The 25,209-nt window shown below is 44.4% G+C and overlaps 1 protein-coding gene across 4 annotated transcripts in view; it reads right to left on the bottom strand.

Annotated features, from left to right (window-relative positions):
* tut4 (terminal uridylyl transferase 4) overlaps nucleotides 1-25,209 on the bottom strand; it is a 121,147-nt gene that overhangs the window by 10,994 nt on the left and 84,944 nt on the right. For all 4 annotated transcript variants that reach the window (XM_070886858.1, XM_070886860.1, XM_070886861.1 and 1 more), the window contains 8 exons: nucleotides 24,243-24,300; nucleotides 22,308-22,411; nucleotides 19,384-19,473; nucleotides 15,481-15,594; nucleotides 6,866-6,943; nucleotides 5,724-5,901; nucleotides 713-760; nucleotides 540-622 (listed from right to left, as the gene is read on the bottom strand). In XM_070886858.1, coding sequence (XP_070742959.1) covers nucleotides 540-622; nucleotides 713-760; nucleotides 5,724-5,901; nucleotides 6,866-6,943; nucleotides 15,481-15,594; nucleotides 19,384-19,473; nucleotides 22,308-22,411; nucleotides 24,243-24,300 — 753 coding nt within the window. The remainder of the gene's footprint in view (nucleotides 1-539; nucleotides 623-712; nucleotides 761-5,723; nucleotides 5,902-6,865; nucleotides 6,944-15,480; nucleotides 15,595-19,383; nucleotides 19,474-22,307; nucleotides 22,412-24,242; nucleotides 24,301-25,209) is intronic.

The following is a 25,209-nucleotide window of genomic DNA, read 5'->3' as shown; positions in this document are numbered from 1 at the left end:
TACTTCATTGAACCCATCTACATATCCTTCTATTCCTTTCTCCCTCATGTACTTATCTAGCTTCTCCTTAAAGGTATCTATGCTATTCACCTCAACTACTCCTTGTGGTAGCAAATTCCAAATTCTAACCACTCTCTGGATAAAGAAATTTCTCCTGAATTCCCTATTCGATTTATTAATGGCTATCTTACATTTATGCCCCGAGTTTTGGTCTCTCCCACAAGTAGAAGCGTCTTCTCTATGTCTACCCTGTCAAACCCCTTCATGATTTTAAATACCTCTGAGGCAACCCTCAGCATTCACTTTTCAATCTTCCTTAATTAAATCATCTCTACTTGTTTTAGACAAACACGGTTAGAAATAATTACAATTAACTTTTATAAAACTTTATAAAATAATAAAATGTGTTGTTGTAGCACTGCAAGGTGACGTTACTGGGGAACTGTTTAAAAGAAGTTGCTGTGATTGACAATGTATGTAATCATTATTTAATCTACAAGAAAGAAGAAAAGTAGAGTAAAATAAATGAATACACATACTGTTTCCATGCCAGGATGTGGATATACAGGTGTACCAAATAATTTGCGTCCATTAATAAAAGCTTTCATAATAAAGTTGGTCACTGCAAAGAGAGCAAATATCTGTATCAGAGCTAAGCTCATGCCTTGTGATGCACAAAACATGTGAGCGGTCTAAATGAAAGAGGACTTACTTTTCCTTGAGACTCCGGCACCAAGATTGTGATTCAAATCAAAAGGATCTGGAAAACAAGTTCTGGCATCATTGCATCTTGTTAAGGGTTTAAGATGGTATTAACTCCCTTCATTCATTCACTCTACTATCACAGAATTATTAGCAATTTATACTACCCATAGTAAAACTAAATTTGAAATTCAAGATTTCAGAATATTCTAATGATATTATAACACTTTTATCTGTTTCATCTTTTTGTACTTCTTTCAGATAGCGATGCACCAATGTGAAATATCATACACGATTAGTTGACAAAGCAACAAAAGAAAACTAGGTTGTTTTAGCTACTATGGGCTCAAGTTTCGGGCCTTGCCTAGAACGGTGCAGCTCCGAGAGCCATGCCTGTTTTCGGCGCTGAAAAGTGCGTCAAAAACTCAGAGTAATTCTCCGATGGAAATCAGCTCCATTCCAGGTTGGCGTGGCGTGGAGACATCTGGAGGGGGCAGGGCCAAAGTGTGGTGCCGATTCTGTGTCTGCAGGGGGGCGGGGCTAGGTCGGAGAAGCCGACATCGTGCCGGCAGCCCTGCGCATGCGCGCTGGAGCCTGCGCGCATGCGCAGTGTGAAATAAACATTGGCACTTGCCTCACTGACTTCTCCCGCCCCTGTCTCCTGGCCGAACGGCCTGGCAGCCTACAAGTAACTTCGCAGCTCGGAAGGCTGCTGCTGCTTCAGATAGGTAGGAAAATTCAATTTTTAAAATTATTTGCTTCATTTATCATTTATTATTCAGGATTGCTCTTTATTTGTAGAAATGAAACTGTTAAATGCTTGTAAAATTTAATTACTTCCCTTCCCCCCCCCCATCTCTCGTTCCTTACGCCTGATTTCTACGTGTAGGCAAGGGTTTTCTGAGCGTATAAAAATCTACACTTACTCCATTCTAAGTTAGGTTGGAGTAAGTTTTCGCTGTCTAAACTTGCAAAACAGGCGTAAGTGGCTGGACATGCCCCCTTTTGAAAAAAAAATCTGTTCTACAATGAAACTGTTCTAACTCGCTAGAACTGGAGCAAACTAAATGCTGAGAATTGCAATTTCTAAGATGCTCCATTCTAAACTAATTGCTCCAAAAAAATAGGAGCAACTCGGGCCAAAACTTGCCCCAAACAATGGTGAGTAGGAAAATCAATAACTAGCAGAAGATACCATATGCTTATAAATTAACAAGGGCAAAATGGGAAGATTACACTTTGGGAAACTGAAATATGTGACAAAGTATTAGGAAGTTTCATTACACTCGTTCGTCAAAAAGATCAACTAAACTCCAAAGAGTTTCCAATGTTGGTCAAATGGACAGCAGAGACAATGGGCCCAAATTTGGCCCACTCGTTTTTTCGGCGCACTCATGTGAGATACGGCAACTTCCTACGATCCAAACTGCGCCAAAAAGATGTCCCCAGATTCTGGCCCCTCTGCCGACTCTCCCGGGGCTTGGCGCGGCGTGGCGAGTCCATTGGAGGGCGGAGCTATGGCCCTGCGCCTAAAAGAACGCCGGCAGCTGTCCGCATGCGCAGTAGCTCCTCCCATGATTATCATGAGGCGTGCCTGCAGCGTGGGACCCAACGCGTCCTGCCCCTATCCTGGGCCGAGTGGCCTGCCGCCTTCCCGCACTGAGGGCTACAAGAAACAGGTTGGTGTGAGGAGACGTTTGATTGAGACCTAGGAACAGGCCAACTTTCCATCCTTCTGGGCAGTATATGGTTTGTGAGGTCTGGTAAGAGAAAGATAGCAGTGCTGGAAGGAGAAGAAAATGATCTGAGTGCAAACTGACCCAAGTGATAAGTCAGCTAGATCTAGGCTTTTCTTGTTCCTACCATCTACCCAGGTTCTCAACCTAAAAATAGGGCAAAAATAAGCTCAAAAAGTTACTGCAAAACCCAAACATTCATGGCATACAGTATATTAAATGGTTTTATTAATTCCTAGATGCATGCAAAATCAACAATAACTGGTAATTATAAAGTGTCTTTAACGTAGTAAAACATCACAAGGCATTTCACAGGAGCATTATCAACCAAACTTGACACCGAGCCACATAAGGAGATATTAGGCCAGATGGCCAGAGGTAGGTTTTAAGGAGCGTCTTAAAGGAGATAGAGACTGACAGTATAGTGAGGGAATTCCAGAGTTTAGGGCTTTGGCAGCTGAAGGCACAGCTGCCAATGGTGGCATGATAAAAATTGGGGATGTGCAAGAGGCCAGAATTGGAACGCAGATACCTTGGAAGAGTGTAGGCTATGTGCCCATGAAGCTGTGCGGCCGTCCAGTGGTTTGGAGGTCCTGCGCAGGCCGCTGACTGACTTTTAAATGGCACAAACGGCACATGCACGAGAATGTGAATGGGCCGCGCAGCCTATTAAAGGGGTCATACACCCCAAAAAAAAGGATGCGTTAATTTGCAACACCTAAAGCTCTGATTGAGCCTCCTTGATGACAAGTCCTGATTGGTCCCCTTTGAAGATAGGACTCACCCAGCAGTTTCTCTTTGCAAAGTATAATTCGACCCATCCTGATTGCTGACTCCAGACAGAACAGAGTTCAGTTGGAACAGACAGGACTCACTCTCATGGGTTAAAACCTTTTCCCACCCCCACCGACCATGTTCCTGACCCCCAACCCAAGTTCCTGACTTTCCACCCCGCCCAATTTCATGACCTCTCCTCGCCCAATTTCCTGACTTCCTCTTCCCACATCCCAAGTTCCTGACCTTCCTCCCCCCGCCCAAGTTCCTGACCTTCTTCCTGCACCACCCCACCCACTGATTCATGACCGTCTCCCAACAAGTTCTGGACTCCCCCATCCCCTCCATAGATGGGTAGTGTGTGTACATCATGGATTGCTAACAGGTTTATTGGCTATAGTGTCGTGACTTCCGAAATTCATCCAGTCTTACCATCTGGATCACGTTTTTAGCTCTCAACCCCCCTTTTAGACCTGGATCACGTTCTTTTTCCATTCCCACTGTGCTCTCTGTACTCTTTACTCCCCACCCCCACCGAATTCCTGACCACCTCTCTCCCCTCCCACGCCTGATTCCCCCTCTCCTGCCCTCTCTTTCACTCCAATTCCCCCTCTCCTGCCCTCTATTTCACTCCAATGCCCCCTCTCTCTGACCCCCCTCTCTCCCCCGATCCCCCTTCTCTCTCTCTCTAATCCCCCCCTTTTTCTCTGATCCCCCTTCTCTCCCCTCTCCCTCCGAACCCCCCTTCTCTCTCTCCAGTCCCTACCAGTCTCCTCTCTCACCCGTCTCTCTCTCTCCGATCCCCCCTCTCTGCCGTCTCTCTCCCCTCTTTCTCTCCAACCCCCTCTCTCTCCCCTGACCCCCACTCTCTTCCTCCGATTCCCCCTCACTCTTCCCTGTCTCTCTCCCCCTCTCTGATCCCCTTCTCTCTCTCTCCGATCCCCTTCTCTCTCTCTCCAATCCACACCTCTCTCCCCGACCCTCCCTCTCTTTCCCCGACCCCCCCACCCCCCTCCCTTCTCTCCAATCCCTCCCATCATCTCTCTCTCCGGTCCCCCCTCTCTGCCCTTTCTCTTTCTGACCCCCTCTTTCTCTCTCTCTCCGATCTGCCTCTTTCTCTCTCCAATTTGCTCTCAGATCCCCCCTCTCTCCTTCCGACCCACCTGACCCATCCCTCGCCCCTCTCTCTCCGACCCCCCCTCTCTCCCCAACCTATCTCACCCCGACACCCCCCCTCGCTGATCTTCCCTTCTCTCTCTCGAATGTCCCCCATCTCCTCCCTCCGATCCCCATCTCTCTCCCCAACCCTCCCTCTCTCCAACCCCCCTCCTCTCTCCAATCCCCCCTCTCTTTTTCTCTCTCCGATTTCACCCCTCTCTCTGAGCCTCTCCTCTCCGATCGCTCCCCCTCTCTCTCCCTCTCTCGAATCACCCCTCTCTCTAATCCCCCCCTCTCTCTCCAAACCAATTTCTCTCTCCAACACCCTCTCTCCCAGTGATCCCCACCCTCCGACCCTCATCCTCTCTCTCCAGTCTCCCCTCTCTCTCTCCCCATTCCCCTCCCTCCCTCCTTCCGATCTCCTCCCCTCTCTGCTCGCTCTCTCTCTCCAATCCCCCCTCCCGCTCCGATCTCTCTCACCGAACCCCCACTCCCCTCTCTCTCCCGCCGATCCCCCCTCATTTTCCCCTCTCCGATTCCCCCCTCCCTCTCTCCGATCCCCCCCTCTCTCCCGATCCCCTCTCTCTCCCTCTGATCCCCCCCTCTTTGATTCTCCTTCTCTTTCCGATCTCCCTCCTCTCTCCCCTCTCTCTCTCCGATACCCCCTCCCTTTCTCTGAGCACCCCTCTCTCCCATTTCAATCCAAACTTCTCACGGGCCTCGTTCCACAAAGCATGGCCCCACACTGCGCTGCAGCCGCAACTGTGAGGTACTGCGCATGCGCGGCCGGACCTCGGTGCCCGCATGCATGCACAGAAGGGGATGGGATGCGCATGTGCAACAACGGGCGGGCCCGACTGCACGCATGCGCAAAAGGACACAAAAATGTTCGTGCAGATAATCACTACGAAAAAAAATTAAGAGGGAACATTGATTGTGGGATTGGAGGAGGTTACAGAGATAGGGAGGGACGGGGCCATGGAGGGATTTGAAAACAAAGTGATCAGCTACAGCACAAATGATAGCCCTGAGTCTTCAGGAGCAAGCAACAGGGGATAGAACAATAGCCATAAATTGAGGGATGTAGAGGGAAGGTAATGAAGAGTGATGATCCAGTCTGGTCTATAACAATACTGATAGTTATTGCTGGGGTTCAAAAGGACAATGTAAAAGCTGCTTATATAATCAGTGCAAATAATAATTACAGCTGCTGTATAAAGACGGGAGTGCAACATCTTCCTGTACTGAATTTAGTCCCTAAAACAATGCATGAGAATCTGTTCTTGTAATTTGTGATATAATATCAAGTAAAGCAGATAAAAAACAACTGAATAAATGCATTAAGTTAAATACCTTCTATAGCGATGCATTTTGAAGTCCATTGTTTTTCAAATGTTGTTAAAAGCTTCTTCTGTCTGATGCTGATAACATACTCCTTGAAATCAAATTCTTCAGTGTAAAATCGCAAGAGGCCTAACCAAAGTTCACCCACTGATTCTTTGTTTTTCCCAAGTTCAGGCAATCTTTTCTTCTAAAGCAAGTGAGAAGAAATATTTTAAAAGGTATTCAGTACAATACAAGAAAAAAAGTCTACAACATTCAGCTGTAAAACAAGGCATTTAAACAAAGTAATTTAGTACAATTTCCCCAATCCGGTGATCTATCATGACCTTTACGCGATTGACCATGATCATTATGTTTTTAATCCAACAAGGAAGCAGTTAGTTCTGGATATAGTTCTAGGAAATGAAGTGCTGAAAAGGTTAGTTAGTGTTGAAAAACTTAGTGGAACTCAAAGTGGAAAAAGCTCTGGGTTCTGATGACATGCAAACTAGAATACTTGAGGGAAGTCATAGCACAGGCTCTGATCACAATCTTTCAAACATCCTTGGATACAGAAACTGTGCCAGAGAACTGGAGGATTTGTAACACCTCTGTTCAAGAAGAGAGATAGGAATAAACAAGGTAATATAGACTTGTCAACCCAACATTGGCAGTGGATAAGCCTCCAGGGACATTATTGCAGGATAAAATTTATACTTAAAAAATATTGGCTTAATTAAAAACAGCCTTAATTCACAGATTTGTAAAATGCAAATCATGTCCAAAAAATTAATAGAGTTCTTTGAGGAAATAACAGAGTGTATTAATAAAGGACATTTATCAATTGGTCAGTGAGGCAGTAGTTGACATTAAATTTATTGTTACTAAAGGAACAAAGGGAGATAAATATTTTTTATACAGTAAAATGTTAAAACATGGAATACCCTACCAGAAATAGTGTTGGAAGCAGAATTCAAGTGAATAAATATTGAAAAATAAACAAATTAAAAGGATAGCACAGATACGATGGGCAGAATGGCCACCTTCTGCGCTTGTAAAATTCTACAATTCTAAACAATTTGAAAAAGACTTCCTTAACTTAAATCCCAGTACTTCAGCTACATTACCTTCCAGCTAAAAAATGCAGTAACGAATCAAAAATAATAGATTACCAGTTCTTCAACATCATCAAAGAAGAAGGCATTCCATCCATCTACCATTCTCTGTGGCACCTCTTTTCCATCAAAAATCTACAAAAAAATTAGTTTCAGCTTTTATGTTCAGTTTAGAAAAATTCACATGCATAATAAAAACAGCCCCAGTGCTTTGGATGATAAATTTGATTAAAAAAATCTTCTCCACCATTCTTGTGTATTTGTACTAATTTCTTCCAGAACATCAGCACTTATACTCACAAAGCAAAATTATACCCATCACTGAATTTGGCTGCTGTCTTGCTGTTCTTCATTGGCATCAACAGCAGCACTGCTGGCCATCGCTGCATTCTAAAATATGGTGTTACCACAAACGGAAGTAAAACAGATCAACCACTATGACCACAGTGCATGAAGAACAGTTTCCAACTCTTAAAAATAAGCAATTCTCAAACTACAATTAAAGTGTACACTCCATTAGAAATATAAACTGCATTGGAGGATTGGCAGAATTACTTTTGAGTATTTACACTAGTTGAAACAAAGATATTCTTCCTATTCCATGATCACAACACTAGGGGCTAGACTTTCCATTATTATCGCTATCGTCCAAAAATGGGTGATATTTCTGGCGTTAGTGGTTGTTTATTTTTCAGGATCGCCAGAATATCGCCCATTTTAAAAACCACTAGTTTCGCCTTTTTAATTTGGGCGATAGCCTTAGCAATGTGAAATGGGCGATAGCGATGTATTCAGTCGTGCAAGGCCGGCGTCCATAGCAACGGCTGTTCTGCACATGTGCGTTTTTTTTCAGGCAAAGAACTTTTCCCATGATTCGGGAGGTCAGGGGTCATCAGGGAGGGGAAGAAGGAGAAGAAAGGTTGTGTCGAGGCAATGGAGATGGAACATGAGGAGTTGGGAGAGAGTGTTGCGGAGGTTGCAGGGAGAAGGAGGGCGAAAGCCTTTTCTGATGAAGCCAATGAAGCTCTGGTCCACAAGGTGGAGACTCGGTGGGGTCAATTAACCCGGAGTGGGTGTGGGAAACGCCAAGATATACCAGTGAATATGGGCTGACATCGCCGAAGTGGTAACTTCGGCAGCCCACGATGTGAGAGAGGCAAACCAGTGGCGCTGGAACAGTCTGGTGGCATCTGCAAGAGTAAGTATTAAATGATTATATTTATAATTGTAATGATGCACTGATTCATTAATTAGAATGTAAATCTGCTGGATTGTAATTAAGCCGGGTAATCCTAGGCAGCATCCCTGTTAAGATTTGGATTGGGGTCAGAACCTGTGCTCCCAGGACTTTAACCCTGGGAGGGCAGGATCCAGGACACTAACCCTGGGAGGGCAGGTGTTCCAGGAACCATTCCGTGCAAATGTACATTTGTAATCTTGCTAAGATGTCTTAAACTGAATCGACAGTATTATTATTTAAATGCTTTGATCAAAAATTGGGGCCAAAGGAATGACTGGAAACAGACAAGCCACAAACACTTGGCATTTCTATCCCATTAGTTTAGAAGGAAAATGATTAAATTATATCACTGCTTGTGTGCTGTGAGCGACTCTTTAACTTGGGTACCGTCTCCTTTTTGGTTAAGTTGGTGGATCGGGGCACGACTGAGTGCTGAGGGGGCTGCTCAGCTTTGCCCAGACTCAGAGTCTCTCTGGCTGCTGTCAGTCCCAGTGACTCAGCCTGGACTGGGGGAGAGCTGCCCTGGTTCACTGTCTGCCCTGGGACACCAGCTCCGGCCACACAGAGGTCTTCGAGCACAGCCCAGGGACACGGTGCCCCCTCCCCTCATGGTCCGGTCATTGCCAAGCTCATCAGCGGTCCTGATTCCCACCCCTCGGGGACCTCCACCGATTGCAATAACCTGGCTCTCTCCCCCTCAGGTGGCGAATGGCACGGCCCATGGATGAAGCCTTTCCTAGGGATTGCATGCGAGAGGGTTGGTGTCACGCATTAGTTCCTAACCACGATCTCATTAAATTTCTTCTCTGAACATAGATGTTATAACCATGCATCAATTGCATACAAACCGTATTAGCATTTAACGTTAACGATGAATAGCCAGTGCGATGGCTAATTGTGGATTACAATATCTGTGTGTTTCCGTAATAGTATCTAGGCAATTAGCTGATGCCATGCTCTTGTCACGTTTGCAGAAGAAGATATCTAAGAATCAGGCGGAGCAAAGGCGGACCAGAGGAAGGCCTGTGGATCTTTTTCAGTTAACCGACCTGGAGGAGCGTGTCTCAGCCCTTGTAGGGGCACATAATCATTTTGCCACCCGTGATGGTGCAGATCCTGTTGTTGCGCCACATGAGTAATGTGTAAACCAGTGGTAATTTAATGCCATTTGATTATAATATATGAATGATGTAATGTTATACATGCAGCTTTTGTATTCTTCTGTACTCGCATGTTAATTATAGGTAACATCTCTTGTTCATATTTATTGCAGTAGTGTTGCTCCTCGTACATATGCCTGCGCAGCGCAATCATTCTCATGTCTCCCCTTCTCTTCTATTAACCTCAATTATGTTTTCCAGCTCCCCAGGTGCAACGGGAGGTCCTGGAGCATCACCCAATTGTTGCAGGTCGTGCTGACCACGGGGGAAGAAGATACAACCGAGGAGGAGGATGATGAGCTGGTCGAGGAAACTGCAGTACCTGCGGCCACATCATCCTCAACGGATGAAGTAATGGGGCCAAGCGGCTTGCAGCAGAGCATTCCGAGTCGTCCAGTGCCCACACTGAGGTAGGCATGTGCAGCAACGGGCAGATGTGAACGAGGACATGGTGTCTCTGTCGAGGGCAAGCATTGACATTGGTCGAGAGCTCCTCCAAGCACTTGGTGGGTTGACCGGCAACATTGCCACACTATCTGCTAGAATCTCGGAGGACATGGGGCAGATGGTTGCGGCAATGTGGCGAACGGCCGACTCCCGTCAATGCCATGCGGCAGGCGATGGTTTCGGGATACGGCACTGCACCCCCAAGGTGCCGTCCCACCAACAACGTCGACAGATGCGAGTCAGAAGGAAGCAGTTGCTTCTGACTCGGAAGAGGTTTCTTTGGAAACGTCTTCTCTTCGGCCCCCTGAATTGAATCTGCCAACGTCACCCCAGTCCCCCCCCCCCAAAGCAGCAGCCCTCAAGGTGCTCTACTGCAAGACGACTGGCTCCGTTACTAGGGGCGTAAGTGGGAAAGAAGCGGTTATGATGAGGGGGGTGGTAAAGGAAGTAGGCATGGCTGCAGGTAGTGAGGGAGGGGGGGGCCTAATCTATTTTAATTCAAGTTATTGCCTGTTCTTATTGTTATTAAAAATATGTTGAATGTTGGGGGTGGTGGGAGGGTGTTTTTGTAGTGTTATCGTTATTTAAAATTTATTGTTGGGTGAAAAATGTTGTTGACTGGGGATGGGTGGGGAGATGGGTGTTATAGTTTGTTTATAACATCGTCCTCCTCTTCCGCCTCCCCTCTCTCCTATGCTGGACTGGCAGTCCCATCTGGCAATTGTTGTCCTCTCCTGATAGCTGGGTTATGCAACATGTAGCACACCACAATGAACTCAGCGACCTGCTCAGGGTGGTATTGTAGGTTGCCTCCTGAGTGGCCCAGGCATCTGATGCGCTGCTTCAGAACTCCAATTGTCTTTTCGACGATATTGCGTGTGGCTGTATGGCTTTCATTGTTGCACTTCTCGGCATCTGTCTGGGGCTTACGCAGGAGGGTCATGAGCCAGCTGGCAAGGCCATATCCTTTATCCCCCAGCATCCAACCGTGACCTGGTAGCTGACTCTTAAACAGGTCAGACAGTGCTCTCACGCAAGATGTGCGCATCATGGATGCTCCCTGGAAAATTTGCATTTACTGCCATGATTATTTGCCTGTGGTTGACAACGAACTGTACATTCAGGAAGTGGAATCCTTTTCGGTTCCGAAACATCTCTGCATCCTGTAAAGGTGCTCGCAGGGCAATGTGTGTATAGTCTATTGCTCCCTGCACCTTGGGGAAGTTTGCTATTCTCGAGAACCCCAAAGCCCTCTCATTCTGTGTCTCCCTGGTCATAGGGAAGTTTCCAAAGTCCATTCTGCATGCGTAAAGGGCTTTAGTCACCTGTCAAATGCAGCAATGTGTGGCGTGCTGAGAGATGCAGCAACTGTCGCAAGCTGAAGCCTGAAAGGTGCCCGATGCATAGAAGGAACGTGCTGCAGTAACCTTAACCTCAATGGTCAGTGTGGTCCTAATGGTGCTGGTAGGCTGCAGCTCGCCCTTAATTAGCTGACACATCTCACTGATGACCTCCTTTCGGAAGCGCAGCCTTCTAACGCACGTGTTATCGGACAAGTCCAGGTATGACCACTTTTCCCTGTAAATACGTTGGGTGTAAGGTCTCCTCCTCCTCAGCAGTCTGCCACCTCTTTGATTGGAAATGATCTTCAATGAAACTTCTCCCATCTCTATTCTGTAGCATGTGAGTAGTCATCAATACTGGTTGAGAAATTACAGACCCCATCACTATAAATGCCCTAATCTGGAATCAAATATTCTTAAATTGTCCTCAACAAATACAATATAATCTCAAAATTGACCACAGCGTGATTAGATGATTGGCAAGATTCTAAAACGCCCTTAAAATCACTCAAGGTTTACTTCAATGCTCCCATCTACTTCAAGCAGCTTTTTATTAAACTTCCTCCGATTTACAAAATGGCGTCCATACTGCCGGGTTAAGGTCAGGTGAGTGCAGCTCTTCTTGAGCATCTTTTTGGATTAGTGATCATTTGGGTGCAATATGGATGAAATGCCGAAAGTAGCCCTCGCCGATAATTTGGGTGCTAGTTTCCATTATAAACAGTATTCTGGGCCTTGCATGAGTGATGACGTCAGATTTTTTTTTTTAAATAGGCCGGGCGATTCAGCTCATTCCTGTATGCCAAAAGTTGCGCCGGCGATAAATGGGTGATAATCGGGCGCTAGTTTCCATTTATCAACAAATATGGGCAATAAACAGCATCTCGGCACTTGTATGGGTACTAAATGGGCGAATATGTGTCGAAAGTCTAGCCCTAGATGGTTAATCAGTACTGAAGGCTTATCTTCAATATTAAATTCATAGATAGAACTGCCCATAACCTTACTGTACAAATTATTTTCAAGAATCAAGTGGATGTGTACCCATATGTCTGAAAGTTTCTAGTCAAGTCTGCCAGAAGATCAGAAAAGCTTAGAACCCTATATCAGGCAATAACATTCTTCAAAAAAACAAAGTCCTATGAAAAATGTAATTTTTTACAAATCATTTTCTGGTTCCTGATAATGGAACTGCTTATCCAAAAACATTCTGCTGTGGTAGTTGCATCAAGTTGACCTACCAGTGAATAGTACTGTTAGAAATCAAAGGTGTCCAAAATGTATATGGTTATGCAAACAAAACTGTGACGTGAATAATACTGTGTTTAAATGATTGTATGTTTCTACTCGAGACAAGTAAAGGATTAATGTATAAGTTATGTTATACCCGGGACCGCTTAAGTTTCAGTTTCCTAGGAAGAACTGCATTAGAATTGCGACAGTGGTTTTAATGAGTTAGATTAGAGGATGCATAACATTCCACATGGGGGCACACAGCATGATATGGCCTTGTCTGGTATCTGCAAGTTTGGGATTTTGAATTAGTCTTTAATTTGGCCAATGAAGGACAACCTTTGTTTCTTCCATTATTGTTAATAACCATATTACAATGCTAAGGTAGAATTTGGAGTATGTTAAACAGAACTGCTTGTGAAGATAATTAAAAGTTAAGTAGTATAAAAGATATAGAATAGAAGGAATGGGAGTTAGGATATCCATGACAACCGGCTGAAGTGAGACAGCTCTGGCTTGGGCCTCAAGACTGAAAACGGACAAGGCCAAGCCATGGACCAATTGTACCAGGGAAGATAAAAGTCCAGATGGATGGATCGGCCTCCAAAACATATAAACATGAATATAAAAATTCAGCATGTTTAGACAAAGGACTCAACGTCCCATTGGGCACTGAATTTTTAAGGGAACCATTATAGGCCAAAACGTGTTGTCAATATCCAATTTCAGGCCTACCCCTAAAATGAGAATAAAAGTAACACCCTGATGGCTTATCCCCGCAGACGGTGGAGGGAAGAACCACAAGTTGGGCTGGTCGAACTCTCTTCAAGAGTGATCCCATGCTCACCGAAGGAGGCTGTAGACGAAAGGAAGAGAGGCTGCAAGCCAGATAACTGCTCATGTGCACCAATTATTTGTCCGATCGGATCGGTACCAGCTACTTGTCACAGTCGTATGTTTTTGCTGTATAACTAGTGTATTATATTCCATCTTAAACACTGATTAAATGCAATATACCCACCATATTGGTTTACAGTCAATCCTCATTATTAAGGTAACCAGAGATAGCTGTAACTTGGTTATTTCTAACAGTACAAGCAGTTACTGTCCTTCGTAGATAAACAGTGGAAAGCATGTTAGACCAAGTTAATAAGCATTAATAGGGAAGGAAAGGAAAGAACATTTTGTTCAAAGTATATGCCTTGTTAATAGAAAAAAATTATATTATTGCCAAATGTTTTGACTTTTTATTTAAACAAAAAAAATCTATTTTATCACTGTAATGGAGATCTCAGTTAGGCCCTTCCACTTCACTGGTTACTCCAATTATGTCAATTACCGGATTCCTGCCAAATTGACTCCATTTGCAGAATGGAACTTCTGCTGGAGAACCAGAAAACCACGCAATAGGTTGGAAATGCCCCATATAATAATAACTTTTATTTATAGAGCGCCTTTAACGTAGTAAAACGTCCCAAGGTGCTTCACAACAGAATTACAAGACAAAACAGATAAATTTGACACCAAGCTATAAAAGAAGAAATTAAGGCAGATGACCAAAAGCATATTTAAAGAGTTAGGTTTTAAGGAGCGTCTTAAAGGAAGAAAGAGAGGTAAAGAGGTTTAGGGAGGGAGTTCCAGAGCTTAGGGCCCAGGCAGCTGAAGGCACAGCGACTGATGGTTGAGCAGTTATAATGAAGAATGTTCAAGAGGCCAGAATTTGAGGAGCACAGACATCTTGTGGTGTTGTGGAGTTGAAAAAGATTACAGAGAAAGGGAGCGGCAAGGCCATGGAGTGATTTGTAAACAAGGATGAAAATTTTGAAATCTAGGTGTTGTTTAACCGGGAGCCAATGTCGGTCCGAAAGCACAGGGGTGATGGGTGATTGTGACGTGGTGCGAGTTAGTACACAGGCTGCTGAGTTTTGGATGACCTCAAGTTTACGTAGTGTAAAATGTGGGAGGCCGGCCAGAAGTGAGTTGGAGTAGTCAAGTCTTGAGCTAACAAAGGCATGAATGAGGGTTTCAGCAGAAGAGCTGAAGCAGGGATGGAGGCGCAAAAAGGTGGTTTTAGTTATGCTGCGGATATGTGGATGGAAATTCATTTCAGGGTCAAATATGACACCTAGATTGTGAACAGTCTTGTTTACCCTCAGATTGATGCTAGGGAGGGGGATGGAGTCAGTAGTTAGGGAACGCAGTTTGTGGCGGGGACCAAAGATAATGGCTTCAGTCTTCCCAATATTTAATTGGAGAAAATTTCTGCTCATCCAGCACTGGATGTCAGACAAGCAATCTGACAATTTAGATACCAAGCAGGGGTCGAGAGAAGTGGTAGAGAGGTAGAGCTGGGTGTCGTCAGCGTACATGTGGAAACTGACTCCGTGTTTTCGGATGATATCGCCAAGGGGCAGCATGTAAAAGAGAAATAAGAGGAGGCCAAAGACAAATCCTTGGGGGACACCAGAGGTAACGATGCAGGAGTGGGAAGAGAAGCCATTGCAGGAGATTTTCTGGCTACGATTAGATAGATAAGAATGGAACCAGGCGAGTGCAGTCTCATCTAGCTGGACGTAGGAGAGGCATTGGAGGAGGATGGAGTGGTCAACTGTGTCAAAGGCTGCAGACAGGTCCAGAAAGATGAGGAGGGATAGATAACCTTTGTCACACTCACAGAGGATGTCATTTGTGACTTTGATGAGAGCTGTTCAGGTGCTGTGACAGGGGTGAAAACCAGATTGAAGGGATTCAAACACTGAATTCATGGAAAGATGGTCAACAACACATTCAAATTCTTTGGACAGGAAAGGGAGGTTGGAGATGGGGCGATAGCTAGCAAGCAGAATGCGGTCAAGAGTTGCTTTTTTTCAGGAGAGGAGTGATGACAGCAGATTTTAAGGAGAGGGGAACAGAACCTGAGGAGAGAGAACCGTTAATAATTAAGGTCACTGGAATGGCCTAGCAGAGAGGGAGACACTATTTGATGGCCTCTATGATGCTGCTAAAATTGATATTTGTATTAACAAAATTGTACATTAATATTTTCTTTAATTAAAAAATGATAGCACTTTGAAAAAAATGTAATCTCGACAATTTACTTTCCCTTTCCAACAATTCAGCAGATATATACTCATTCAATGGCTATGTATTTCGTCTATACTGACAGGGCAGCACTTTGTACACGTATTTTCAATGCAGGAGACATCAAAGGTATTTACATTTTGTTACATTAGCAACATTAATACTCACTTCTTGAAGAACAGGTATAACTGGTGGCTTTCTTTGCTGTAGAAAGTAGAGCACCATGAGGACGTAGGCATATGAAGACAGGCTTCCTCTTGAGGCATCACCAATATCACAGCGCTATAAAAAGTGCAACTTTTCAGTTAGAAAGAATACTGAAACAAAAAACTGCTCAGATACTATGATTCATGAATGTTCCATTTGTTTTTGATATTTATGCTTCACAGATTCCACAAGATGAATACTGGAGAGATTGTGGATGTGCTCTGGTCCTGCCTCAAATCCATGTTTGCAAGGACTTTGACCAGCAATGACTTCCCTTCAGACCCATTCCCCTGGTTGCTAGCCCTGTTGCCAATGGTGCAATGTTCCACTGAGATGGACGGGCCACATCATTCGCATGCCCAATACTAGACTCCCAAAACAAGCACTCTACTCAGAGCTCCGACACGGCAAGCGAGTCCCATGTGGGCAGAGGAAACGCTTCAAGGATACCCTCAAAGTCTCCTTGAAAAAGTGCAACATCCCCACCGACATCTGGGAATCCCTGGCCCAAGACCGCTCAAAGTGGAGGAGCAGCATCCAGGAAGGCACCGAACAACTTGAGTCTCTTCGCCGGGAGCAAGTGGAAACCAAGCGCAAAGAGCGGAAGGAGCGCACGACAACCCAAGCACCCCACCCACCCATCCCTTCAACCACCATCTGCCCCACTTGTGACAGAGACTGTAGGTCCCGCATTGGACTCATCAATCACTTGAGAACTCATATTAGTGTGGAAGCAAATCATCCTCGACTCTGGGGGACTGCCTAAGAAAGTAAGTTTCACTGAGATGCACAGAATAGTGTAACTGTCATACCTATCAACAAGAAGATATAGCAAAACCCTAGCTCTCCCAACACAAACATGGATTAAGCACTTGTGGATATATCCCAATCGAAGCATGTGATAAAAGACCTCTGCCTAGAACTGTGAAAGAACCAAGCAGTCTGGAGCCTCCTCCTGGATGCCCCTCCAATAAGTGCTCTCTAACAAATCACACTGCTGTAGAGAAAAGGAACAGTTGATGCCAGACAGACCAAGGGAGTACATTACCACTGGTCTCCAGCTGTGCACCAAAAATGAGCATCTGGATATTCTGCTTCCCTCCCCTTGCCCACACTGATCCTGAAGCATGTTAAACTGTTGGGCAAACATAAACAGCTGTGCCATTAATGTCATCAATGTGTCCCCCTGTAAATAAATGTTGCCTTCAGAAAATATACTACAGCACTACATCAATGCGAAAAGCCACTTGATTTTTCTATTTTGCAAATTGTTTTGTTAAAGTTTATACATTGACCATTAATTATTAAAATGTTTAGCCATTTTTCTGTTTCATGATTGCCTTTTTGAAATAATTTTAATGAAGAAAAAGCACCAGTGGAAAAAATGATAGAGATAGTGAGATCTGCAATATCTTGTTTGAAGCAGAAGTTATAAATATAGAAGCTAAAATTCACACATTTCGGCCTCAGTTGCTCCTGATTTTTTGGAACAACTGGTATAGAACAGAGTATCTTAGAAATTAAAATTATCGGCATTTAGTTTGCTCCAGTTCTAGTCAGTTAGAACAGTTTCACTTTGGAACAGAATTTTTTTTCCCAAAAGGGGGCGTGTCTGGCTACTTACGCCTGTTTTCAAAGGTTCGGCAGTGAAAACTTACTCCAAACTAACTTAGAATGGAGTAAGTGAAGATTCTTGTACGTTGGAAAAAACCTTGTCTACACTTTAGAAAATCAGGCGTAGGTTACAAATTAGGCGTAGGGAATGGGGGGGGGGAGGGGGGTTTAAAGGGAAGTTTACAAACATTAAACACTTCAGTTTTACAAATAAAGAGCCATCATCAATAATAAATGATAAATACATCAATAAATCAATCAAAAAAAATTAATAAATTAAAAAAAAAAAAAATCAATAAATAAAACATTTTCTACTTACCGACTGCAGCACCAGGAGTCCTCCAACAGCGTGCTGGGACGGTTCCCCCCCAGTGTGTCTCTGTCAGTGTCTCTATCTGTCTGTCTGTGTGTGTGTCTCTCACTCTCTGTCTGTCAGTGTCTGTGTTTCTGACAGCGAGGTGAGGGGGGGGGGGAGAGGGGGAGAAGGGGGGGTGGGAGGGGGAGGGGGAGAAGGGAGGTGGGGGGGGGAAAGAGTGGGAGGAGGAGGGAGGGAGAGAGGAGGGAGGGAGGGAGAGAGGAGGGAGGGAAGGAGAGAGGGGGGAGGGAAGGAAAGGAGAGGGAGAGGGAGGGGAGAGGGAGAGAAGGAGGCTGAACGGCCATGCCCAAGACCTCGGGCTAGATTTACAGGTAGGTGGCGTTGGGTCTCGGGCGGGGGGGGGGGGTCGCGGAGGTCCGCAGGGGGGGGGGGGGGGAAAGAGAGTCGCGGAGGTCCGGGGGGGGGGGGGGGAGTCACGGAGGTCGGGTCGCCGGGAGCGGGGGGGAGAGAGAGTCGAGTCGGGAGGAAGCAGGAGTTGGGCGTGGGAGGAGCCTTATTCACGCAGCCCCAGTGAGGCCATTCGGCCAGAGCTAGGGGCTGTGTGCTTCGGGCCCCTCCCACACAGTTTTGGGCGCCTGGAGCTACTGCATATGCGCGCCCACTGTAGCGCGCATGTGCAGAGGTCCCGGCACTGTTTTCGGCGCAGGGACCTGGCTCCGCCCCCAACAGCTCGTGCTGCGCTGCGCCCGGCTGCAGAAGACCTGCAGGGAGCCGGAGAATCTGGAAGTTTTTTTTAGGCACACTTTCTGGCGCGAAAAACGGGCGTCCAGGTCCGGGCTGCGCCGTTTTAGGCGCGTCCCGAAACTTGGGCCCAATGAAACTGCAGTACTCTTTTCCAAGTTATCTACTGATTTAAATTTAAGAGGTTGGGCAGTCATTAGATTAATCCATATGCAACAAAAATGATATTATGTTCCGATTTTAAAATATATTAAAATCATTTATCACAGATTCTCATCTACATCTGCAAAAGGACCCTTTCTACTCCTCCCAAGCTAAGACTTAATAAGCAGACTGGGACACAAGATCAATGCTGAAGGCATTTGCTGAATTTCATTATCCATTGCATTCTATTGCATACAAGCCTGTTCTGCTTGCAGAAACAGCCATATTGTTCATTTCTTCAATTTTTAATATGTTAAGTAAATGTCCACAACCCTGGAAGCCTGCAAGCTCAAAACTCTCTCCCTCCCTCACCTCAGTATTCTGGAACTCTTTATTACAATATACATTATTTAAACTGTGTTCGTGATCTCACTGCTATTTTATATGTATGCAGGTCTTTTGATGAATAGCATTGCAACAATGAATCGTGAAAGGCATACAGTACTGTGATAAATCATACTGTTCTTTACAGTAATTCACTACAGAATTAATGTTCAACCTAAGTTACAATGAAAGTACAATTTATTTTTTACTGTGGAGATAAAATTCTATTCTAGTAATCAAATGAGTGAAACTGGAAATTGTTTTTTGCCCTATTTCAACTTTATTTTTCTCCTGCCGTATACACGAATGTCAAGACAGGGTCCCAGGCTGTTGCCAGTTTGCCATGTGAGTGGCACAGGCTACATTACTCTTTAATGTTGCCTTTATCCCTTTGGCAATGCCAAACTTCCATTCAGTGCCTCCCCCTGATGAGATAGTTAAAATGAGGAATTCTCAAGGTGAGGAACTATAGGTGCAAGCCCTGGTCCTATGCTACAGCACAGCACAGCACATGGGATGCTTCAATCTACTAATCGCCCTTCTACTTTTTATTCTAATTTGAATACAAACATAAAAACCCAGAACATGTACTGCAATACATGGCCAAAATGTAATGGATACGATAAATCTATGACAAATATGTTTAAACGATGTTGTAAATTTACCTTGGCAAACACCTTCATGGTGTACCCCAAATATTTTACTCTAGGATCTATAGCAGCATATGTAGCCAACATCCTTGTGTTATGTTGTGCCTGCAAAAAGCAGAGTTATTACTGGCAGCCCTGCAGCATGACAGATTGAATACTAGCCTCACATACAAAACATGTTTACATATTTTTATAATCATTTTAATGACCGAATTACTTACTAAACAATTTTCAACTTTTGTTCAAATGACAGACTTCTATATTTAACATGGACCCAGGTATATTTGTAGGAAAAGTGTCCAGATTTTGTTAGAGGAGTGGTGGAGCGATTAGGGACCCAAATAGAGAACTATTGGTGGAGGCATTGCTGAAGTACTAAATGAGTACTTTGGATTGGTGTTTACTAAGGAAGAGGACTTTGCAAAACTATGGTAAATGAGGAGGTTGTTGAGATACTGGATGAGATAAAAAATAGATAAAGAGGTACTAGACAGGCTGGCAGTACTTAAAGTGGATAAGTCACCTGGTCCGGATGGGATGCATCCTCGGTTGCTGAGGAAGCAAGGGTAGAAATTGTGGAGATGCTGGCCACAATCTTCCAATTCTCCTGAGATACAGGGGTGGGGGATTGCAAATGTTATACTCTTGTTTAAAAAAGGGGAGAAGGATAAACCTGGCAATTAAGGGCCAGTCAATTTAATGTCAATGGTGGGGAAACGTTTAGAAACAATAATCCGAGAGAAAATTAACAGCCACATGGACAAGCATGGACTAATAAAGGAGAGACAAGCATGAACTAATAAAGGAGAGCCAGCACGGATTTGTCAAATTGTGTTTGACTAACTTGATTTGAGTTTTTTGATGAGGTAACAGAGAGGGTGGATGAGGGCAGTGCAGTTGATGTTGTATATGGACTTTCAAAAGGTGTTTGATAAATTACCACATAATAGGCTTGCTAGCAAAATTGAAGCCCATGGTATAAAAGAGGCAATATCAGCATGGATACAAAATTGGCTAAGGGATAGAAAACAGAGAGTTGAGGTGAATGGCTGTTTTTCAGTTTAGAGGGAGGTATACAGTGGCATTCTACAAGGTTCAGTATTAGGACCACTGCTGTTTTTGATATACATTAAATGACTTGGACTTGGGCATACATAGCACAATTTTGAAATTTGGAGATGGCACGAAACTTGGAAGTGTCGTAAACACTGAGGAAGATAGTAATAAACTTCAAGAAGACATAGACAGGCTGGTGGAATGGCGGACACGTGGCAGATAAAATTCAACGCAGAGAAGTGTGAGGTGATACATTTCGGTAGGAAGAATGAGGAGAGACCATACACACCAAATGGCACAATTTTAAAGGGGGTGCAAGAACAGAGAGACCTGGGGGTACTTGTGCACAAATCTTTGAAAGTGGCAGGACAGGTTAACAAAGCAGTTAACAGATCCTGTGCTTTATAAATAGAGGCATAGAGTACAAAAGCAAAGAACTTATGCTAAACCTACATAAAACACTAGTTCGGCCCCAGCTGGAGTACTGTGTCCAATTCTGGGCACCACACTTTAGGAAGAGCATTAAGGCTTTGGAGAGGATACAGAGATTTATTAGAATGGTTCCAGGGATGAGGGAATAGTTACGTGGATAGACTAGAGAATTTGGGGTTGTTCTCCTCAGAGCAGAGAAGGCCAAGAGAAGATTTGATAGAGGAGTTAGATACAGAAAATAAAGAAAAACTGTTTCCAGTGGCTGAAGGGTCGATAACGAGAGGGCACAGATTTAAGGTGATTGGCAAAAGAACTAGAGGCGACATGAGGAAAAACTTTTTTACATAACGAGTCATTAGCATTTTGAATGCACTGCCCGATAGGGTGGTTGATACATATTCAACAGCAGCCTTCAAAAGGAAATTGGATAAATATTTGAAGGAGAAAAAATTGCAGGGATATGGGGAAAGAGCGTTGGAGTGAAATGGCCTCCTTCTGTGCTGATGATACCCAGCTCTACCTCTATACCACTTCTCTCGACCCGTCTGACATCCAGTTCGGGATGAGCAGAAATGTTCTCCAATTGAATATTGGGAAGACTGAAGCCATTGTTTTTGGTCCCCGCCACAAACTCCGTTTCCTAGCCACTGACTCCATCCCTCTTCCCAATTTCTGTCTGAGGCTGAACCAGGCTGTTTGCAACCTCGGTGTCATATTTGACCCTGAAATGAGCTTTCGACCACATAGCCGCAGCATAACTAAGACCACCTATTTCTACCTCCGTAACATCGCCCGTCTCTGCCCTTGCCTCAGCTCATCCGCTGCTGAAACCCTCATCCATGCATTTGTAACCTCTAGACTTGACTATACCAATGCACTCCCGGCTGGCCTCCCACATTCTACCTTATGTAAACTAGAGGTAATCCAAAACTGGGCTGCCCATGTCCTAACTCGCACCAGGTCCTGCTCACCCATCACCCCTGTGCTCACTGACCTACATTGGCTTCCGGTTAAGCAACGCCTCGATTTCAATATTCTCATCCTTATTTTCAAATCCCTTCATGGCCTTGCCCCTCCCCATCTCTGTAATCTCCAGCCCCACAACCCCCCCGCCCACCACCCGAGATATCTGTGCTCCTCAAATTCTGCCCTCTTGAGCATCCCTGATTATAATCACTCAACCGTTGGTAGCCGTGCCTTCTGTTGCATAGGCCCCAAGCTCTGGAACTCCCTGCCTAAATCTCGCCAACTCTCTACCTCTCTTTCCTCCTTCAAGACGCTCCTTAAAATCTACCTCTTTGCCTAAGCTTTTGGTCACCTGTGCTAATTTCTACTTATGCGGCTCGGTGCCAAATTGTTTTATCTCAGAATACTCACCTTGGGTTGTTTCACTACGTTAAAGGCGCTATATAAATACAAGTTGTTATTGTACTATTCTATGATTTCCTTACCAAAGTGTTGTACAAGCTGATATCTCCTTCCAACCCACTCTGCCGGTGTTCAAATTTTACAATAGGCACTTTGGCTGTTGTTATGGGCAAGATGTTTCTCAAACCTATCAAAATAGGAGATATTGGTACAATGACTTCCTCATTTAATTGTCGAAGACTGATCTAAATGACCTAACTTTGTTATGTAAAATAAAGGTCAATATAGATTTATCATCAATAAAACAAAAACTGAAAAGCAGTAAACTCAAGTGTAATCATTCATGCAATTGAAATGCAAGCTGTAGTAAAAACTTAATGGCCCCAAGTTTCCACATGATTTGCTCCTGATTTTTAGGAGCAACTGGTGTAGAATGGAGTATCTTAGAAATCGGAATTCTCCACATTTAGTTTGCTCCAGTTCTAGTCAGTTAGAACAGTTTCACTTTGGAACAGAATTTTCTTTTCAAAAGGGGGCGTGTCCGGCCACTTACGCCTGATTTCAAAGTTTCGTGAGTGAAAACTTACTCCAAACTAACTTAGAATGGAGTAAGTGAAGATTTTTGTACGCTCGAAAAAACCTTGTCTACACTTTAGAAAATCAGGCGCAGGTTACAAATTAGGCGTAGGGAACGAGGTGGGGGGGGAGGGGGGGAAGGGAAGTCATTAAATTCTACAATCAATCCTTAGTTATACTTATACAAATATTATACAAATAAATCCAACCTGAATAAAAATTTATAAGCAAAGAAAAGATTAAATAAACCATGTTCCTACCTGTGTGAAAGTGCTTCAGGCAGGCCTTTCATGTTGGAGACAGGCAGCGGTGTGGCGTCAGTGTCTCGACGGCAGCGGCAGCAAGCTTCGAGCTGAGCTGCAGTGCTTGAGGCAGGCCTTCATTCTCTTCGTGGCTGGCCGCGAAGAAGCAGCACCGGACGGACCCGAGGCCATTCGGTCATGAGATATCAGCGGCGTCAGTGGCTGGCCGGCAGCTGAAGAATCAGCGGACCAATGTGAGGCCATTCGGCCATGAGATAGCAGCGGCGTCAGTGGCTGGCCGGCAGCCGAAGAATCAACGCAGGACACACGCAGCTCATTAAGGTTCTTGAGGCCATTCGGCCGCGCTTTAGGGGCGGCGTCAGTGGCTGGCCGGCAGCCAAAGAATCAGCAGCAGACGGACGTGAGGCCATTCGGCCATAGGATATCAGCGGCATCAGTGGCTGGCCGGCAGCCGAAGATACAGCAGCAGCCTTCGAGCTGTGAGGGGGACTGAGGCCATTTGGACAGGGAGAGGCAGCCACATCAACAGTTTTATATTTAAATTTGCAGAATGGGTGCTGCATTGTCAACACCACGTATTATTGCAAAGTTGAATTGGCACTCTTATTTCTCCAAACACACAGTCCTTACTTTGCATGCACCAATGCAGCACCGGTTCTGCAAGTTTAGCAGTGAAAAGCTGAACTCACTGATTTCAGCAGGTGATTTATTCAGCAGTGCTGCTAAAAGCACTGCCTCACACACAGAAATATCAAAAAAAATTAAATTACAAGCCTTTGCAGGGGTCCAAGAAACAAATCTTCACTTTTTCAGCAGTATTTTTAAAAATGGCCGAGTGCCAATGTTTGTGTGAGACTGCGCGTGCGCGCACGCTCCAACACGCACGCGCAGGGTTGCCGGCACCACGAAGGCTAATTTAAATTGTACCCGCCCCCTGCTACTTAGAAAATCGGCTGCTGCGATGAGCGCGCCGCGCCAAGCAGACATCGAGCTCCAAGGAGCTCGAGAATATCGGACTATTTTTTAGGCGCAGTTTTCGGCGCGAAAAACAGGCGCCCAGCTCGGAGGTGCGCCGTTTTCGCCGCGGCACGAAACTTGGGGCCAATAACTTCACTAATGAAGATTAAATAGATAATTTCTTCAAAAGTTTCATGTTCTTATCTGAAACAAATCACCTACCCGGATGCTTCTTGAGAACTTTTGCCAGACCTTCAATTATTTCTTTACAATTGAGTTTCTGTAAGAAATCAAATATGTCTATGATTAGACAAACAAGTTTAAAGCAAAAGAAAAACCATCACTACATTAACAGCTGTAATGAGTGCATTGTGTTCCAAAATAATATCAACAGGCATCCAGCAAATATATGCCGTTTGTTCAATCATATTTATTGTATTAGCAAGGTTGAGGGTTTCATCACCAGTGATGTATCTCCTTCCAACCCACTATAGCGATGCAGCAAATTAGGACTTAAGGGTCAGATGCTTTACTAGTTTAAAACCAAGTCTCCTATGCCACCATTTGTTTTATTCAAGCTATTGTAACATACAATCATTAGTGGAATAACAAATAGCTATAGGAAATTCATTTCAGGAGCAAATTTGACAAGTATAGATTTTTGTTAGATCACATATATATATTCTTACAAGTAACCCATTTTCTTAAGGATGGTTTTTATTTCACGATGTAGTACATCATGGTAATCTAAGGTGATATACTTGAATAAGGGAATAAAAGGTGACTAAAATGCAAGATTGTTTTATATTGTCTTATTTTGGAATAAGGGACCTTGAACAATGATCGGCAGGTATGTACATGTTGGTCACTTGAACATGTTTAACTGCTCAATAGCCTTTTCATGCACTGATGAAAATAAGCATACATCAATTTAGTTGTTTGAAAACTATCTATTAAAGTTCCAAAATATTTCACCAGGGTAGTCTAATATGCATAACTGGCTTATATTGGGTCTGAGAGGGTGACTTGGGGAAACAGAGATAAACTCAGAATCTTTACTGTTCACAGGTCAGGCAGAAATAACTTGTGCAAAGAGTGCTGTTTCCAACAATGTAATATCCCCTTACCATTACACTTCAACAGTTTTAGCATCAAGAAAGAACTCACGTTCACTGGATAAGGCTTGAAT

This window comes from Pristiophorus japonicus, chromosome 8 (genome assembly GCF_044704955.1).
Source record: "Pristiophorus japonicus isolate sPriJap1 chromosome 8, sPriJap1.hap1, whole genome shotgun sequence".
Taxonomy (NCBI): domain Eukaryota; kingdom Metazoa; phylum Chordata; class Chondrichthyes; family Pristiophoridae; genus Pristiophorus; species Pristiophorus japonicus.
This window is presented reverse-complemented; position numbering and strand designations above follow the sequence as displayed.